At 41.5% G+C, this 21,342-nt stretch overlaps 1 protein-coding gene across 4 annotated transcripts in view; it reads left to right on the forward strand.

Annotated features, from left to right (window-relative positions):
* Positions 1-21,342, forward strand: part of CYB5RL (cytochrome b5 reductase like) — a 188,875-nt gene that overhangs the window by 127,557 nt on the left and 39,976 nt on the right. For all 4 annotated transcript variants that reach the window (XM_069232632.1, XM_069232631.1, XM_069232633.1 and 1 more), the window contains one exon: positions 17,814-17,918. In XM_069232632.1, coding sequence (XP_069088733.1) covers positions 17,814-17,918 — 105 coding nt within the window. The remainder of the gene's footprint in view (positions 1-17,813; positions 17,919-21,342) is intronic.

Below are 21,342 nucleotides of genomic sequence, written 5' to 3' on the forward strand. Positions count from 1 at the left end.
ACCCAACAAATCAACGCTCTTACCTCCTCATGCTTCAACAAACTCCGTATACTGAAAAACATTCAAATGGATCCCCACAGAGACCAGAAAAACTGTCACTCACGCACTCATCAGCAGCAGGCTTGATTACGGAAACGCCCTCTACGCCGGCACCACTCTAAAACTCAAGTGCAAACTACACGCATCCAGAACTCCGCAGCACGACTCATCCTCGACCTCCGCCGACACGAACACATCTCTCCACACCTCAAATCCCTCCACTGGCTCCCCATTGACAAAAGGATCACCTTCAAGATCCTCATCCTCGCACACAAATCACTCCACAACACAGGCCCTGCCTACCTCAACGAGAGTCACCTTCCACACCCCCACACGAAACGTCCGCTCAGCTGACCTCTCTCTCGCCTCTGTCCCCCGCATCAAACACACCACCACCGGGGGCAGATCTCTCTCCACATTGCACCCAAAATCTGGAACGCACTCACAACCCACATTTGCAAGACCCAAAACCTACTTCTTTTCAGGAAGATCTATAGATATATCCATGTACCTAGATATATCTATCTACATAGATATATATATATATATAGATATATACATATATATTTTTTTTAGTTGCTGTATGGTTTCCTTGGGGGCCAAAATGGCCCCCAGGGAAACCCTACAACATCTAAAAAAAAAATTGCCCCCACAGGGGGTCACCCTGCCCACGGGCGACCCCCTGTCATTTCATTTTTTATTTTTTATTTTTTGAAAAAAAAAAAAAATCCCCAGGGGGCACCTACCTTTTTTTTAATAAAAAAAATTATGCCGGGGGGGGCGGCCCGTTTTCCGGGGGGGCCGCCCCCCAAAAGTGAAATCCCTGGTGTCTAGTGGGGTTTCCTGGCCCCCGATCGCAGCTGTGCTGCGATCGGGGGCCAGGAAACCGTTTCAGAAGGCATCGTAAGAAAGGGGAGACTCTCCCCTTTCTTACGAGGCCTTTTCAAAATGTTTCCTGGCCCCCCCGATCGCAGCTGTGCTGCGATCGGGGGAGCCAGGAAACCTGAAAGTGTTTCCTGGCCCCCGATCGCAGCACAGCTGCGACCGTGGGCCAGGAAACACTTTCAGGAAGGCCTCGTAAGAAAGGGGAGTGTCTCCCCTTTCTTACGAGGCCTTCCTGAAAGTGTTTCCTGGCCCCCGATCGCAGCTGTGCTGCGATCGGGGGCCAGGAAACACTTTCAGGAAGGCCTCGTAAGAAAGGGGATACTCTCCCCTTTCTTACAAGGCCTTCCCGAACGTGTAAAAGGCCGTTTTCCCCATGAAAGCAGGAAGCGGCCGCAAGGCTGCTTCCTGCTTTCATGGGGAAAACACCTTTGCAAAGTCAGCGCGCCTCGCGGCGCGCTGACGTCACAAAGGGGCGGGTGGGGTGCGGGGGGAGACACGGTAGCTTCCGTGTCTCCCGGGGGCAGTAAAAAAAAAATAATAAATCCTCGGGCGCGACGCACCCGAGGATTTATTAATGCCCTTCCTGGTGTCGGCCACTGGTCGTGACCCGCACCAGGGAGGGTGTGTGGGCGTCGGCCAGTGGCCGACGCCCGCACTCAAGCGGTTAACACAACTGCAATCTGCGATAAGTTGCATGGGCTGCAATGATTAGGATAATGAGTGCAAGAAACAGAATTGTAAAGACAAGAGTCATTATTACAAAGACCCCCACCATCTTGCAATAGCATGAAAAGACATAAGGTGTGTAATATGTCCTAATACCCTAATATGATAGGCCTAACCTCCTACCTAAAGGAGAGCTAGGTTTATTAAACCTAATCTGCCAATGCCATGTCCATGACAGGAGCCCCCAACCCTTGTTACCTTGGAATGAGGTCTCTATATCAGACTCCGCAGGGACACGAAGACTGGGTCAGCGTCAAGATGACATGCAGCATCCATATCAGCGATGATGGTGATGCCCTCTGGTCGGAATCCCTCTGATTATCTGTCTAAAGTGTGATCTATTTATACAGATCTACTTGGACCCCTGACGTAGGTGTGTTCCCAAACAATAGATAACAGGCATGCTTGGGGCGGCAATTAATATAAACAATTCCCTCGAAAGTATAGAGAGGGAAAGTCCCTAAGTGTGAACACCTACTGTTTGTTTGTCTTTGTCACTTGATCTTGATGCCTTAATGCGGTGGCACTGATAATGCAAAGCATAACAAGTGGCCTAACTATAAACAAGGAAGCCATCTTAGAAGAATTAAGTAATTAAGTGGGCTAAGACAGAGCAAGCTAAGTAGGTTAAAAGTCACTAGGCGACGGGGGCACGAGTCTGCAAGCCGAAGGCTACGCTAACTCCTGTTATCCCATTAAAACAAACTAGGATTCACTACAGTGTCATATAGCAAATAGCAAGGGTGCGCAGTCCTGAATCCACATCGGCCCTCTTTAATTCACTCAGTCTTTTTGTTTTGTTTGTTTCTCCCCCTGTTGGCCTAGGGAAATGTCTGATGTGGAGAAATAAGTGCCGGTCCCCAAAAATATGTGCTGTTGCCAGCAAACTCCCCCACCCCCTACCCCCACGTGCCGCCGGCAACCACCGGCTCAAATTAAGCACTGGTTTTGAGCATGATTGTCAAATAGTTTCTCTGCTTTGCTTGGTAAGCACTGAAAAACATACTTCTTCCTTATATTGTTTCAGAATGTGTAAGCAATGCAAAGAGATATTTTTAGCATTATATGCTATATAAATAATACCTGTAAGCGAGGTTGTTCATCAGAATGGAAGGGACCCTGAGCAGACTCAAGCAATCGAGTATCTATTAACGCTATTACAGTTGAGTGGATTAATGGGCCTGCTTCACAGGCACAATATCCCAAGCAGAGGAAAAAACAAAGGGCAAGCATTCAGAAAGCCAATGGTTCTTACCTTTATTGTCCTCCTCTAGAGTAATTGGCTATACATATCTTTTTTTCTTTAGGTATACTTCATGAATAAAATTAAGATGGCTGCTCCTGCATGTGTGAGGGCGTGTGGCCATCTCTGAATGGTTTCTGTTATAGAAAACATTCAAAGATGACCTCCTATGTATTCCCTGACTGAAGTGGGCTAACCCACTGCCCCATAATGTATACTTTAATGTGCAGAAGTAAAGTGTGGTTAACAGTTTAACACACCAGTGGATGGAGACCGCTGACTAAAAGCCCCTAAAAGTATGTATATTATATATGAACCTTTGAAGAAACAATAGTCCAGCAAGACAGCCGAAGCTGTCTCAAAAGCAAAACATTAAAAAGGGATGTGAACTGATCTAGCAGCTTCATCCCAATGCTGAATGCTGGAATGAGCTCTTAACGACCTTCACACAGCCAGAGAAGACCCTGAGTGAAAGTGCATGAGAACATGCATCTGTCATGGACGCAGGTGCAGCTATCCCATAATTTCAACAGATGACACAATAAAACATGAGCACGAGGCATTGCCCGTCTATATGATGTACATTAAGGCAAGCACAAAGGCACCTTCTGTTTACTTGTTTTTATTTCAGTTGTGTTTTTACTTGAGAAACAGTTGTGATGTTGTAGCAGCTAATCGATGTGTTCCTCGCGACACAACACCCAACGAAACAGTGAGAGGTAACAGTAGATCCAAGTGACTTTTCCGCCTCTGTAACAAGGACTTCTACTGCAGCTCGCTGCAGAACCTTTGAGGGTGAAAATCCACATTGATTGTGATGGGTATACAATGAGGAGATGTAAAAATTCAACTACTGTAGCCGCATTTATTGTGATGGGTATACACGTTTAGTTTAGTTTAGGAGTTTGTAAAGCGCATGGTGGCTACCCATAGGCCTACCAGCATTAGAGCGGAAGCAGAACGGCAAGGAGACAACTTATGCTGTGAACAGAAGGATCTTCAAATTCTTATGGGAGGAAATTTCTTGACTATCCTGGCGGAGCTCCAAGGGAAGGGAATTCCACAGATTTGAGGCTCTAAGTGCTCAAGATCGACCTCCCCATCTTGCTTTCTAAATCTGTGGAACGTTAATTAGGGAGGCCATCGAGGATCTGAGAGCCCTTTGAGGGATGTAGGGCGTTGCAGTCCGTTTAAGGAAGGTGAGACCCTTACTATAAAGAGCGCTGTGCAAAGTGCAGAGGGCCTTGAAGTTGATCCATTGTTCCACAGGCAGCCAGTGAAGGGAAACTAAAGCAGGTTTTGTGGATAGGTGTCCGGGAATCTTCATAAGTAGGCATGCTGCGGCTTTCTGCACCACCTGAAGTCTTTTTAGTAGATATCAAGGTGAACTCAGATAGAGGATATATTCATAGTCCAGACACGAAATTGGCTTGAAAAGGAAGAATCTTAAAGACTTTTCTATGAAGTCTTAATAGAGTAAAACAGGTGGCTGACGGATTTTTAGATTGAAAGTCTGTTGTAATTTATCACAAGTAATGTTTTGTATAAAATGTACATCCTCTATTTCCAGTTCCTTTCATTTTGTACACGCATGCCCATAGGTTGTCCAAGTGTACCATTCCATTCCTCCCTCATTTTCCCCTTGTCTTCCTAGTTGGTTCCTACCAGCATTCCATAACAGTTGCTGTGACAGGTGACAGCTGTGAGGAGAAATGCTCGCTATCAGTTGTGGCTGGAGGCTGTTGTTAATTCATCTTGCCAATAAATTATTACATAAAGAACTTTAACAGATCTAAGGAGTATTTTTTAATATAGTCCATAGTCAGGTGGGAGTCCAGCCAAAAACCCAAGCACTTTATGTTGTCTCTTGGTGGAGACAGGCCTTCCAACCATCAGGAGCAGAGAAGGGGATTTAAGAGTGCCATAATTACCCACCAGCTTGACTTCTAGTTTTTCTCCGTTCAGCTTAGGTTTACAGCTGGCCATCCATCTAGCTACTGCTTGAAGAAAGGGTGTCAGGTTGGGCTGACCTGTTTTAGAGATGGTTGAGAATGAGAAGAGCAGCTGAGTATTGTCAACATAGGATATACAATGAGGCAATGTAAGAATTCCACTACTGTAACTGGTGAGATGCACACAAATGATGTATGACAAATGCTAACAACTATAAAATACAATAAAGAGTTTAAAAAAAAGAACTCATATTATGACCTTGTTCGCTTAATAAGGCAGAAATTACTAACTTGTGGGTATTGCTGTTACTGGCAGACTTTTTCCGCTATGTTACCAATGTGGGCCAAAACATGGGAAATAAAATGTGATAAAAGTGTCACAGCAGGTGTTGTTGCACAAACTATATCTGTCAAAATGCCCAGGAAAGTGGCTGAGGCATGATTTGTTTCCTGAAGAGGCAGAACAATCCTTGGGGGAGCACCGGTCCCAGCCATTACTCTAGTTTGGGAAATTATGAGAAATTAAGCATATTAAAAAAATGTAGACTCTAAGCCAGAGGGCAAAGTCCAGTTACGTGCATTTGAGGAAGTGCCTTAAAATGGAACTTAATGGCTGTCCTCCAGCTTACTTTCTTGAGCTGCTTTGAAGAATATCAGGTTGGGGCTTTCATCGGACTCAAACTTGTTTCCACTGCTGTATGCTCAGACCATGTGGGACTTTGAAAATACCACCAGTGTGACATTCAGTGCTCTGGAAAACATCCTAAACTTATATACTCTATATACCCCTTTGCCACGCCATGAATTATTGATTTGTTCTTGAAGTAATTAAACAAACATTACAGTGTCTTTGGGCAGATCCATATAGTGCGCCTAAGTTTACCAGTGTCTGTGTGGGTCCACCCGAACATCTCTATAAGCTGTGTGTTACATGTCTCAGGCTCGATTTCCCTCAGTTTATTTTCCTCCTCTGATCTGGCATATGGTGGGACTAGCCTACCCCTGTGTCAAGATCACAGAACACATATGCCAAAACTATCTACATTGAGTACAGATAGATAGAGACATAGCTGATGGCACTGACTTACCAACATTTATATTGGGTAAAATCAGTTTCAGTCTGTGGTTGAATTTAAATATGAATGGACATGATTTCAGGATCTCAAGGGCCAACAATGACCGCATTGCTTTACCATGCTACTCAATGACAACCTATGTGACCCTGGGTATGACAGGCAACTATTTTACTGCCATGGGAGGTGTTTGCCTCCATTGTCAGGCAGAAAGCTGACATTTACTCTTTGAATTCATGCCTGCTCTCTGCTGTAGGTCTCAAATGAGGACATAGGGGTAAATCTGACACACCTGCCTCAGCCAATCATCATTATCAAGTTTATCAATGGTGCCCATTGCCAAGATTATGCGTTTGTGTGGTAAGCAACATAGTGCTGCTGGTTGCCTAAATAGACAGTTATTTGCAATTTCAGGGGTTATTAAATTAGGTGGAACATAGGTATAAACTGTTAATAAGAGGGATGGATGACCTGCATCTGTTAACTCTAAATAACCCCCTGGGTTATGTTCAGTGTTCTTTCTTCATTTGTGACACTGTAAGTTATTGTGTGGTATTTGTAGGTGGGCAGTGCTTTTGTGGGTATTTCAATACTCAACTATATATCTAGATCTAGTGTTTCAGTGGACTAACCCATCTTCTGCAGGGATCAGTGTTTGCCCCCATAGCGACACGTTTCATTCTCAGTAGGTCCATGCATACTTTTATCCTCCTGAAGCTAATCAATGAGTTGGGTAACAATAATCACCTTTGGGTGATCCTGCACTATAAAAATATGTATGTTATACATAGCTGTGCAGCATTAAACTTGTGTGTAATGTTCTGTCTAGTGTGTAATGTTCAGGTTATGCCTGCAATGTGTGATTCAGAGTGGCTATTATTGTGAACACGTTGATACACAAGGATATGGCACATCTGAGCTGTTTTGGAAAGGTGTGCAGAATATTGTGTTGTGATGAACAAATCGGGTGTTGCTAGGAAAGTAGTATGGCTGTGAGTATGGTGATACACAACTATATGGTGTATCTGCACTGTGTTGGTTGTATCTGGGTGGATCCTTGAAGGATGAATGGGTAATGGCACCTTTCTATGATTCAAACCTCTGATCTGTAATACTCTGGGAGGGGATCAGAGAGAAAAGTTTTGTTGCAGGCAATTCTGCCTTATTTGACAGGGATAGTCAGTGGGGAAGGGAGAGGTGCCAAGAGTAATCCAGCTTGAGGCTGGTAGGGAGATATGTGAGTGGACTCCCGGCGTTCTTGGACAGTACCCCCTTTTACTCCCTCCATCTTAAAATTAATCAGGAGTCATTCAGAATGTACAATCAGGCAAAACCACAGCTCATCAGGCATGGAGCATCGCCCATGTCTTGGGCCAACAGACTGTCAAACATGTAGCATAAAATGGAGACTAATGGCGGGGGTCCTAAATTTTAGGAGCAAGAAACCTCACACATCCATAGGATGTCATGCTTCATCATCGGAACTGCTCCTCGTCAGACCGGCACTGCAATGTCTGACGGGCACCACCCCTGGTGGGGGGGCTCTTTGCCGGAGATCTTTTTCAATAATGGTGCCGTGACCCCGAGGGTGAATGAGTGACAAAGGAGATTGAAAAAAATTGTGGTTAAAATTGGCTCACAGCACCGCCACTGGGACAATAGTTTTATTAGACCAGATGGACGGTCAGGACCAAGGTTAAAAAATGAAAATAGTCATAAGAGTGAACCAGAGGTAATGCTCAATCACTCTATAATAAAAATAGTAAAGGGTGGAATTGGGAATTTTCCAAAGCCAACCCTATCATGGGTCAACATGTTTCGCATCCTGGTGGTCCATACGGATCCAGTGATGCTTCATCAGGACCTAGATGACTACGTGTATCTCCAATTTATATGGGCCACATATGTTTCCTAAATCAAGTGTACAGATTACCAGAAGCCAGAGAGTATCTGGGAGAAATAACCGTCACTTACATAAATATGGAACCAGTAGTTCCTAATTGTCGCCCGTCCTAAATTAGAGAACGAGCTTCCTAGGAACACATAGACCTATGATCCAGCGTAATTATAGTTTGGCAATTCCGCTGTAGCCGGGCGGGAAACCTACCCAATGATTGTTCAGGAACCACGGACCTGGGTAGGTTTCCCGCCCGGCTACAGCGGAATTGCCAAACTATAATTACGCTGGATCATAGGTCTATGTGTTCCTAGGAAGCTCGTTCTCTAATTTAGGACGGGCGACAATTAGGAACTACTGGTTCCATATTTATGTAAGTGACGGTTATTTCTCCCAGATACTCTCTGGCTTCTGGTAATCTGTACACTTGATTTAGGAAACATATGTGGCCCATATAAATTGGAGATACACGTAGTCATCTAGGTCCTGATGAAGCATCACTGGATCCGTATGGACCACCAGGATGCGAAACATGTTGACCCATGATAGGGTTGGCTTTGGAAAATTCCCAATTCCACCCTTTACTATTTTTATTATAGAGTGATTGAGCATTACCTCTGGTTCACTCTTATGACTATTTTCATTTTTTAACCTTGGTCCTGACCGTCTATCTGGTCTAATAAAACTATTGTCCCAGTGGCGGTGCTGTGAGCCAATTTTAACCACAATTTTTTTCAATCTCCTTTGTCACTCATTCACCCTCGGGGTCACGGCACCATTATTGAAAAAGATCTCCGGCAAAGAGCCCCCCCACCAGGGGTGGTGCCCGTCAGACATTGCAGTGCCGGTCTGACGAGGAGCAGTTCCGATGATGAAGCATGACATCCTATGGATGTGTGAGGTTTCTTGCTCTTAAAATTTAGGACCCCGCCATTAGTTTTCGTTCATTTTTGGTTGGAACAGTGTATTTCATATTTCTTGATATTTCCACTGGGAGGATATACACTGGACCATAACCCCTCCCAATTCCCTCCATTTTTTGAGCATAAAATGGAGAAACAGTGAAATGAAACCCAGGTCATTAACCTAAAACTCATTGTGAGTACCAACCAAGTTGTGCGTGACTACTGCCGAGTGTTAGCAAATACACTTGCTCCAATCCCTTTCAGCAAGAAGTGACGATCCATAAAATATGTGACGCCAAATTTTCTAACACAGCGCAATTTTCTTGTGCCTTGAAAGGATGGTCCACCAGTGTTTGTGTCAAAGGTTGGCACAGCAGTTTGTTCATCAACTGTAGATACTAACAACTTCCACTGTACTCATGTATTCTTTGAGCATATATTGGCACTGCATAAAGAAGACTGGAAGTTGCCATAAGTATGATTCTTGAGTTGCCTAGTGACTAGGACATTGTCGTGGCATGTGCTCTTAGCTATGTCTATGTCACATAACCAACTTGTGGAAATCTTGTAGCATACTCAAAACAAAGTATACAGCTTTCAAAAACAGATGCCAAAGGACTCTGCATGAACACTGTTATTACCCCAGAGTACAGCCAAATTAAGAAACTAGCTAAGCCTAGTGAACAGTACACTGTACCTAGTGTAGACACAAAGGGGCTGGTTAACAGTTTGGCAGATGGGGAACTCCATCACAAACGTGACAGATGTCTTGTCCACTTTATTACAAGTGCATTATATCCAATGGCACTTATAATACAGTGAACTGGAAATCCGTCATGTTTGTGATGAAGTAACCCGTCCACCAAAGTCTAAATCAGGCCCAAAGTTTTTTCCAAATGTATCGGATTACAACATTCCCAGTCACCTGATCCTAAGACGTTTACTTTAGAAAAGCCTTAATGAACAGAGCTGGCAACCTGACAGCCCTTGTAGTGTTCTTTTCTACAGCAAGATGGTGTGTGTATAGAGGAGTGTTTACCTCACAGCCAAGCACCTGGAGGGATTCTACGACTTGCTCTGGTGCCAGGAACAGCTATGGAAATCGGTGCTTTTTGTGAACAAATATATCTTTTTACTTGTAGGTTATGTTTTCTTTTACTGTGGTGAGGACCACATATTTCCCCAAAATAAAATGATATAAAAACCATGTCAAAGCAATAAAGCCAAAATCTGGCAGCCAACATCAGATCTATTGCACCAGATGTATTGTCTTTACATGGGCTTGTTACTAATTTCTATCTAAAAATACAAACAGAAATCAGGTAATGCCCACCTCCTGTCAAAAGTGACAGCTGGGACTAGAAGTATGTTATTCTTGGTTTTTATATCCCCATACAAATCGGAAATAGCAGTGTCTATTCCCTTGAAGAAAGAAACATGTTCATAGTCTTAAGCACTGCAAAAGGCATAGTAATTTGGCTAAAATAATCATATCAATGATATTAACATGCGCAATTAATGACGAGGAGATGTTGTCATTTTTAACAGCTTATTTCAGTCAGAATTCTATCCTTTTAAGGTCTAGCATAAGCGTATGGCCTCTTGTATACTTTTAGTATACTTACTTCCGTGAGCTTAATCCCATTTCATTTGTTGGTTTCAGTGTCATTTAGAAATCCTTGCTTGCTAGTGGTCATTCATGCCTCTTTGTCCCTTCTTTTTCTCTTTGGGAGCAGGGATTAACTACAGTATAATTACGCTTTGTCATGTTTATCTGTTCTTTGGGGGACTTCGTTTTTTTCTTGGTTTCCTGCTCCTGTGAGTCAATATGCTTACAATGCTGAGCTTGGAGATACTGTACATGCACCCCACTGCTTCGTCCATATCGCTTAAATCGTGCTCCCCCACGCCGTATTCTTGCTTGTCCCGTCACCCAGTCACCCTCCTCCCGCTTGTTAACTTCTGTGCCACTGTGGCCGCTTGCCCTGTAGCCCCTTGTTTTCTTTTGGCTCGCTTCATGCTCATGGTGGTATGTTTTTTCTTCCTCTTTCTTGTTTTCGGGCATCTTGCTGTTTCTTTGCGATGTCTGCAAGGTCTTTTTTTCAGTTTTATGTAGCACAAACTCGGCACAAAGGTATTGGAGCGCTTTATTTTTTTGCAGTTTCATATAGCGTGAGTTTGATACAAAGGTGCTTTACGTGAGCACCAGTTACATTACACAAGAACACATTCATTTTTGGTAGCAAGGGGAGATTAAGTGATTTGCCCAGAATCACAGGATGTTGAGCCGGTGCCAAGTCTCGAACCGTGTTCCCCCAGCTCCAAGGTCGGCAGCTCTGGCCCTTACAACACATCCTTTCCCCTAGGGTTCTTTGTCTGGTGCGTGTTGGGGCAGTCTGGGAATAACTTGTGTTTTTTCTATACAGCGCTTGGTAATACAGGTTCTGCAATTTCATAGCGCTACAGAGCAGTCGCCATTCTTAACAAAATCGCGATAATTCATTTGCATCGACCTTGCAGAGATGAAGAGGTGAAAAAGCTATCTCAGGATTGTAATCTGTGACATTCTTGTTCTGTCAAGTTCTAGGCAAGAAGCTGGCGAAAGGTGTTGTCTCCAAAATGGTGGAAAAGGAGTCGAGACTCCAGACCCAAGCATTTCACGGCCTCAAGCTTGATAGCTAAAAACATCTAGCTTTTGGATGTAAATTGTCAAAAACCATGGGGGAAAGCCCTTGTAACCCCACTATACCTGTGTTATATAACAATACTAATATATGAGTGGCATAAAGTAGGGAAAAATACAGAGATATTCACCTTACCAGTAAAAACATTAAATGGTCACTGTGGAACTTTTTTATTTTTAGCACTCACACTTGGTGTACACAAATTGATATTTTTCTCACTTTGTCTCACTCCTCCTCCTACAAAAACATATTTGATATAGTGTTGACACAATGGACATCACTAGAACATAAATAAACACTATACAACACAACAGAAATATAAACAACACAATTTCCAAACAAAAGTCGCTGAGTGCATAGGCACTCAAAACTTCCAGCATAATTTGGAGAGATGGGCTGCCACACAATTTTTCTAGGGCAGTCCTCAATTCGAGGTAGTGATAATTTTATACCGTTACTAGGAGCAAATTGTTCATACTAAATAGGCACGGTTTAATATTCTATCTAATTCTTTTCAGTTCATAAATTCGTAACACTCCTCGAGTTGTTGGTCAACGCGTTTCGACCCTTCATCTACGGGCCTCACCAGGACATAGAAAGTGGTACCTTTATCTTGGTCACGGAAGTTAATCTCACCATAAATATGAACAAGACTGTCCAAAAATGCTTTCTGATCTGATATCACTGTGAGCACAGAACAGCGTAGTTATGTCTCATGCCACGATGTGTGCTTCAAAGTCATTTTAAGGGAACTTCATTCCATGTTGCTGACAAACACAGCCGTCGTACTATAGTCTGACGTGGTATCGAAATGCAGCTGCTTGTCGGGGCTAGTGCTTTAGCCTTGTTGTGTCCTCTCTCCTGCAGTGACAGGCCTGGGAGGGTTGCTGTGGCACCTGGCATACATCCACTACACTCAAAAACAAAACACATAGGTAAAAGGCATTGTCATTTACAACGACAATAGCTCTAACGCTCACAAATGTGAGACCTATTGCATTGCATCGCAAATGCTCGTTTAAAATGTGACCACTTTATATATTTCTTAATTCAGAGTGACTCACTATTTTTAACTGATTACCCTAGCATCTGAATATTCTTGTATTCTGACGAGATATATATATAGACTAGTGGCTGAAGTTGGCCACACTATAGTCAACAGCAGGCAGAGCTAGTGTGGGATCTAGAGTTAAATTAGTAACATTGCAGCAATCTTAACCATCAGGCCATCCCTTTTGTTGGCTATATTGCTATGCTGGGAATGAGTGTTCCCAAAAAAAGGTCAATATAAGGAGCTTAGATTGTTGGTAAAAGGGTGCTGCTGCCCTGCTGGGTACCGAGGTCTATATTATACAAAAGTCAGTTGATATTATTGATGCTCACTATGGTCTGTGGAAATTAAAATAAAACCTGAACTCAGTTTATACACCTTGGGCCAAATCCTTGTTTTCTCATTAATTCCCCCCAAAAAGCCATTACACTTAATCAGTAGCCCTCTTGACTTTTAAAATGGAGCAGAGAGTTCTTTGTACTGGACATTAGCGCACTTGATCAAGCGTGATCAAATTAGAATGCAAAACTGTATTCTTACTCACAACAAAACAACCCTATTGCCAGTAATTATATTAAGAGTCACTTTAAGTTAGTATAGAGCCAAAACCTTGCCATACAATTCCATGTCCTCGTGCACTAATGCAATTGAGCAATATGATTTACAGTCCGGTGACAACGTTTTGTAAGAGCAACTGCTATTCTTAGGAATGGCTAGTTAGGCTAGGACTAATATGTCAATCAACACCTTATGAAGCTCACCCCATCAGCCTCCTGGAACCCTGGTTTACTGTTCAAAAAGCTACAAATTACTCTCTAGTTTAATTGATAGTAATTTAAGCCTCAAGCAGTGCAGAAGAATTGGAGCTGAGCGTAGAAATATTTAGCCCTTCCAAAAGGCAACTGACTGGAGCAGGATCGGATATAACATTCTTTGGTGGACAGAGTTTGACAAAGAACTCTTGAAAGATTTGTATGGTTTCAGGGATGTGGAATTCCTATCGCCCGACGCCCGGGACATCTTGTTTGGGGTCAAGGGCAACAAGTTTTTATGTTCACTTTGTCCTTGGGACAAGTAGGCCCAACCCTCTGCAGCATAAACCCTTTGGCTGCCTGTTTACAGAGAGTGGAACTCTCTGCAGTTGAGGTAATGTGTTTCCAAAAGATAATGCTGTTCGAACTTGTATTTATGGTTCATTATTTGAAAACCTTCATTATTAGGGTGAGTGCTGTAAATAAATGTTTTAAGGTCACACTTCACTACTGACGTTGGTTCCAGTACAAAAAAAAAAAACGTGTATACACATGTTTGAAAAGTTTAGGCTATGAGGCTAAGTATAATGCTCCCAGAATGCTCTCTGATTAGATGCAAATGAAGTGTCATTTAGTAAAATGTTTTGATGCATGCTAGTATTTCCCAAAAATATTTCGAATGGAAAATCAGTGTAACCATTTTCAACACGATTATGGGAAGCATGAAAATAAACAAACACTGACAAAGCCAACTGATCTGACATATTTTTATAAGTCTTTTAGTTTCATCAATGCGTGTCTTGTTTTGACATGGCTTTTGTAACACTTTATTGTTGTGGGAGCTACCAGGCCCTCAACATTGTAACAAACACTGGCAAAAACCCCCCAAAACGTTTTTGAACTCTAAAAGCACACGTTGCCACCAGTGGCATATCAAAGGCCCCGCAGCCGCCCTCCAGGGGGCCCCTTCAGCACAGCACCTGCCCTGAGTGAGTCTGGAGAGGGGGCTCCTCCATGTTCTTTGCAAAGGGGCACCCTCCAGTTTCGTTACGTCACTGATTGCCACTGTTGTTCCTGACACTGAACAAAACTACTTTGTGTGCCAATATGCTCCTTGTGGAAGAGAAGAATGCGATCACTCACAGTAAAGCCAGCCGAAAGAGAGAGAAATAGAAGTTTAATAAAAACAAAATGTCTTTGTTAACACCAGACCTAATTAGGGACCAAGACCCACATGTAGGTAGCTTTTTGCATGTCGCAAACAGCGACTTTCGCTGTTTGCAACGTGCAAAAAGCACATTGCGATGCACAAACCCAGTTTTGCGATTCGGTAACCTGGTTACCGAATCGCGAAACGGGTTTGCGACTCACAATTAGGAAGGGGTGTTCCCTTCCTAATTGCGACTCGCAGTGCAATGTAGGATTGTTTTGCGAACGCGGGCATAAGCCAATCGCAGTTTGCACCCATTTCAAATGGGTGCTAACACTTTCACAAAAGGGAAGGGGTCCCCCTGGGACCCCTTCCCCATTGTGAATGTCACTGTAAACATTTTTTCAGAGCAGGCAGTGGACCACTGCCTGCTCTGAAAAAATGAAACTAAAAAGTTTCATTTTTCGTTTTTGTAATGCATCTCATTTTCCTTTAAGGAAAACGGGCTGCATTACCAAAAAAAAAAAAAAACTGCTTTATTGAAAAGCAGTCACAGACATGGTGGTCTGCTGTCTCCAGCAGGCCACCATCCCTGTGAGGCCGCCATTCGCAAGGGGGTCGCAAATTGCGACCCACCTCATGATTTTTCATGAGGTGTGCATTTGCGAAGCCCTTGCGAATCACAGATGGTGTCAGGGACACCATCCTACATTCGGATTTGCGACTCGCAATTTGCGGGTCGCAAATCTGAACCTACCTACATGTGGCCCCAAATTCTTAAAGAAAGTCACAAAAGTGCACCCATGGTATATGTCGTACCCCTATAAAATATTTGTGAACTGTATTTTAGCATGGGTAAATACGCATGTGTAGATTTTCTCATGTGAAAATCTATTGAGCATTTGCAAGTTCATTTTCCCTCCAGCCACTTTCTTCCCAACCCTGGAAGAAGTTCTAATTCTGCCATTGTCAGGAGTAAATGTCCAACCTTTCTTATTATGGGAAAATATTAGAGAGAAGCTGGTGAAAATCTTTAAAACATGTGCAGGTTAGTAGGTTTGCAGACTCAAAGGCATTCCAGCCCTGGAACTATTGCTTACTGCTTCCTCCAGCCCCAGTATGCAGATCTGCAGAAAGGTGGAAAAATAAGGAAATTGCTACAGTAGGGATTGAAACTGCAAGTATTCAAGCCCTACTATGGTAGTAGCCCTGGAATAATCAGAGAGGCTATTATCAGAGCTCTTACATAATGAGATTGCTGCCATAATTTGGCGCCACACTACATGGCACCAAAGGGACAAGTAGATCTTTTTACAGGACAAGTAGATTTGAGAAGCAGCCTGTCCCGTGGACAAGTAGATATTTTAATAAATTCCACACCCCTGCGGTTTGAGTAGAGATCCTGAAGCAGCTTACATGTCTCATTTTTCAGGGTTTTAATATTTACCTAACGTCTACGCTAGGGTCATTAAGGCAATAATACACTCTCACTTTTCTACAACTTTTTATTTCCACACCTAGTTATCCAACTTCTCGTTGATGATTTTGTTGGGAATCAGACAATCAGTTACTCGAACTTGCCCTGAATTCTGCAAAAATCTGCAAAAGCCTAACGTTCACATTGGATAAACTCTCAATTCTCTTTCTGTGTTTCTGCAGAGGTTGTGGTAGTTCCCTGGAACAACGTGCCTTAAGAATGAATCAATATAGACATTCTGGTCAGAGCAAGAAGACAGGAGAGCTGTCTTCCTCTAATGCGTCACAAATACTGGCCACATTTTGATTAGCAATCCCTCTACAGGCCTCGGAAAATCTACTCGAGCTATTTTTAGCACCTACTCCTCTGTTCTGGCAAGTGAACTTTAGTTGGAAGGAACAGTTGTTTTGTTCATTTAGAAACTAAATAAGCAATAAAGACACCTTTAAATCTTGTTTTTATCTTGCCACATTTGCTGTCTGTTCAAGGACAGAGGTGAAATGTCAGTTTGTCTTTTTACTAATTGCTTGTTATCTTATCCTGGAAACAGGTGTTTACTTTTCTTTCTCTTATTACAGTTAGAGACTTTTGTCAAGTGAGCTGTCTGACAATCATTGCAAAACTTTTCTAACATACAATATTTGAATGAATAGTACAATTATTTCAAAATATATCAGGAGTAAGGTTTTTTTTTTGTCATTCAGAAGTTTGATGCAAACAAAGATTTAATTAGGAGCAAAACAAATGAGAACACTTTACTTGGTGATGTGCAAATTAAAAGTATTTGCAGAAACTTAATTTCCAAAAATATACACTATATAGTTTATCAGTAAAACCACGTCAGTAGGAAATATTATGGTCATTTCAATGTAAAATCTCCTGATTGCAAATAAGTGTGCTACCACTTCATGCTTCTAATATGTATTTAAGTGATAGGTTTTAAACATGTTTTGAGAAACATTCCTGCCCCTTCCCTGATGATAATGTGGTTAATGAATTAAGAGGCAAGTCAGTGGTCATGTGTATCCTATATGTGGCTAGATTTGTGTTATATATGGAGCAAAACTTTAGTCTATGAAATCAAACAGAAGTGTTTTTTGTACAGCAGATATGCTGAACTCACATGTTTGAAGGTGGTCTCATAAGTGATAAAGAAGAATATGCCAGCTCAGTGAGTTAAAATATTTTCCCAGGATCACATAATTTGAAACCAGTTTATAGCATAACACATAGCATATGGAGCATTACAGGTCGAGTAGATTATTTAATTCACTAGACCTGCAGGTCCAGAAACATTTTTTATGATTTTTCCATGCCAGCTCTATTAAAGATGACCTCTACATGGGATATGTCAGGTGAAACATCATACATGATGTCCTGCAATTCTAGTGGGCCATGGAAAGACAGTGCTGGTAAGCCAAGAATATCCACTTCTGTTAGCTGGGAAGGGAAAGGTTAAATTGAAACTTATATTTTACAACGCTTACTTTATACTTTTAACTCTGGAAAAGAAGCAGTAGCTGATCGTTTCAGTACTGTAGGGGAAGAAGCCCTTCTTCTGCCGCCAATGAGCTCAAAGAGATGAGCTCATCGGTGTTGCTTACAAGACACAATCTTTCAAACAACTCATGGTCCACAGCATTGAAAGCTCCATCGAGGAAAGGTGGGAAAAACGTGGATGTCCCCAATAAGCCTTTTAGTAGTTGGTTATCTTTGTTACAAATGGAAACATTTATTACTGTCTGTTCTCACTATTAGTTTTTTTTTTAACAAAAAAACAAATAGTGGTGAAAAGCAACAGTTATTCATCTCATTGAAGAGGCATTTAGTACTATGATAGAAAGCCTTGTTGATTTGTGTTTTTAAACTGGACATATTTTACACATTCAAATTGGTTTATAGATAGTTTTTTACCTGTACTTTTGCAACACCTTTTTCTATTTAAATTGACATTATTTCAATTTCAATTTATCCTCTAGTGCTATACAGATGGACTAATGTCCAAATATGTTAAGTCCTGGAAAGTCAGTGATACCTTTTTTTGGAGAGGACCATTTGGGGGCTTCCCATATGAACCTAATAAGGTGAGTTTTGTTTACACCTTATAAACCGCTTTCCTGCCATGCCTTCCCTTCCATGCCCTTGTTCCTTCTTACCCCATTCCACCGTTTCCTTCTTTTCTCACTTCTCCCTTTTTCTAGTTCCCCCTTCTCCTTCATGTGCACACTGTACAGAAATCACCAGGCACACTCACTTACTCAAGGTAATCACAGACACAAAGAGCAGAAGGGTGATGAGGGACCATACCAGTGATGTAGACTCCCACTGCCCTTCTGATAGGGAGTGAAACAGGAGCTTAGACACAGGTAGTCATAATCCCTCCTGCATTGAGGTGGAAATCTGACAGGACCTTCTGCACAAACCTCAGAGAAAACCAAAGGACTGTCATTGTATTCATTACAGTAGGACTCTCATGAATGAGAGTGACATCTACCTCATAGGAAAATCCTTCCCTCTGTAAACTGAGCCACTCAGTCTGGATCATCAAAGTGATTGATAGGATAGGATTGGCCAACAATGAGGAATAGAGGATCCACACTAGACCTGATAGTTGTCTGTGTACCAGGCACCACGTCCCCTGTGGCCAAAATGGTACTATCACAAGCTAACAGTCCCTGATCCTCTTCTGAAGCATGTATATGAGCCTAAATGAGAGAATGGCAGGCAGGAGCCCTGGAAGCCATGGTATTAATAATGCACCCACTCAACCGTGCTTGAGAATCGAAACGTTTTTCGCATTTGTGAACTTTTTATTCTCAGCAGTCATAAAACACAATACACATAATATAATGTATTCATGTAAAGAACCTCAGTACCCATGAATACAACAAAACTACAAATCCCAATCGTCCAAAGTGTAATGACTAATCGGAATTCAAGTGATCATATAAATGATAATGCCCAATAGAAATCATCCTCTTCTTGCTGCGAGGATCCAGTCATCTGGAAATTGTAATCATAAAATCTATTCCTGGTTCTGATCTGGAACTGAACAAAAAGCCAAAACTAAAACTCTGTATGCTAGTAAATAACGAAAATATAACAGAGAGACAAATATTGAATCAAATTATTATTAACACATCAGTTAATAATCATGAGTAAAGGGTGGGATAATTTTTGTTGCTGTGTCCTTAATAGAATTGAAAATTCTTGATCACAAATGCTATAAAACTTTCTATTCCATGTCAGGATCTTAGGCTTCTGACTATGCAAGTTTAAAGTTTATCAGCAATTTAAAAAAAGGATTACTTACCGGTTTATAAAATAATTCCTTGAACATTGAGTTTGAATACCAATCTGCTTTACAGATTAGGTCTGTAAGAGAAGCACCATAATGAAAGGATTTTCAGGCCAAAGCTCCAGAAAGAGATGATCTGAATTCTTCAGTAAAACATACATAAGATTTTAAACAATTTACCACAAAATTGTTCTTATCTCCTGGAAAACACTGATACGATATTTGTCAGGTAGCAGATTTAGTTATTTTAGACGTATAAAATGTAACTCCTTCCGGAGCAAAATATCTAACTGCTAAATTCAATGCACAAATAACTGATACTATGTTACAGGAGACTAAGCAAAGCAAAATAGATATTTTGACTTACAACGGCTTTCTACATAGATATTTATTTTCTGGCCATTGTTGAATGAATTTTAAAACAATAGAAACATCCCATAAAGATGAATATTTAGGACAAGGAGGAGCAGAGGAATGGATACCTCTTAAAAGTTTAGACACCAAAGGTTGTTTATCATCCGTAAGTGACCAGCGGAAATGTCTGAAGGAAAATAATAATAATTTATTGTTCTTTAGGAAAGGCCTTCAAAAGTAATTGACGCTAAGAAATTTACTATAAAGAATACATCACAGGATCGAAACCCCATTCCAAGAAATAGCTAGACATCTGTTTCATGCTGAACAATATATTTTGTGTGTAGAATCAGCCCATGCTTTGTCAATTAGAGTAGGAACTTGTTCCAAAATCCTGGCACTTGGCAAAGTCTCATGAAAGTCTCCAAGCTGCTAGATGAAGTATCTGTTAGGAGCCTAAAGGATTTATTTAACATGGAGGATCCAGAAGAATTGACAAGACATTTGGGAGAAGGCAAGGTAGTTGACAAGACAGTTCTTACAGGACTGGAAACATACCCTGTGTTCTCCAGAGTGGGGAAATCAGAATTACTTCTGAACTCTGATTTGAATTTGAAAAGCTACTCTTAGGGTAATTGATAAAGGAGGAACAGCATACTGCCAACCTTTCCATTTATAAATAAATGTATCTGTAATGAGAGCTAACAGATCTAGTCTCCATCTGTAAAATGTTGCTATATGGATAATCCAAAGAAATTCAGTTTTGATTCAGTGGAATCTTTGAGATGGCTTGAATTTCAGTCTGTGATTTCATTTTGTTTTCCTGGAAGATGCATCACTGTAACTGAAACATTGTGTGAAAGGCAAAAGTGCCAAAACCCTTTGGCTATCTCTGCCAAAAGACGAAATGTCACTTCTCCAAGATGATTGACGTATTGGACTGCTGAGACATTGTCCATTTTCAAAAGAATACAACAGTGAGATTTTTGGTTGGAAAATTTTTGAATTGCAAAAGATCCTGCTAAGAGTTCTGAGCAGTTCATGTGAAGAGAAGTCTTTTCCAGGGACTATTTGCCCCCCGTTGTTAAATCCATGCATCTTGCACCCCAACCTAAACAGCCTAAACAGCTGGCTTCTGACTCAATCCCCATGTCTGGAATACAACCAAAAATGGCTCTGCCATTCCATGCATCCATGTGATCAAGCCACCATTGTAACTCCTGACAAACTTCTGAGGTGAGCTGAATCTGATCTGAAAAAGAAAGACCCGTTCTTGAAAGTAAGATCTTTAATCTTTGAAAAGTACTTGGAAAAATAACCTAGATTGATGATGTTAAAAGATCTATTATTCTTGCTAACGAATATTCCGATTCTTTGATAGAACTTTGCAGATTTATTTTTTAATAGCTCGAATCTTCAGAGCTGGTAAAGATAGAGAAGATGAAATGGAATCTAAAGCAAAACCAAGAAAAATAATTTTCTTTGCTGGGACTAGATCTGATTTTTGTTTGTTTATTACAAATCATAGATTCTGAAGAAATGTTAGTGGAAAATTCAATTGTTGAAGAATGATATGATCGTGACACATTATGAGAATATTGTTTGATTAAATATTTAGTTGAAGTCCCCTTGCTCCCAGAAACTCTACAATGGACTTCAATATTTTGGTGAAAGACTTTGATGCTGAAGAGAGGCCAAATGGAAGGGCTAAAAACGTGTAAATTTGATATTTTCATTGAAATTGGTGGAAACGGTGGGGAGCATAAATGGGAATTGCTAAGTATGCATCTTTAAGATCAAGTCTCGCCATTAAATCTCGTTCTCTTTAAAGGTTCCTTAAAAGATAACAGCCTTCC

This window comes from Pleurodeles waltl, chromosome 4_2 (assembly GCF_031143425.1).
Source record: "Pleurodeles waltl isolate 20211129_DDA chromosome 4_2, aPleWal1.hap1.20221129, whole genome shotgun sequence".
Taxonomy (NCBI): Eukaryota; Metazoa; Chordata; class Amphibia; order Caudata; family Salamandridae; genus Pleurodeles; species Pleurodeles waltl.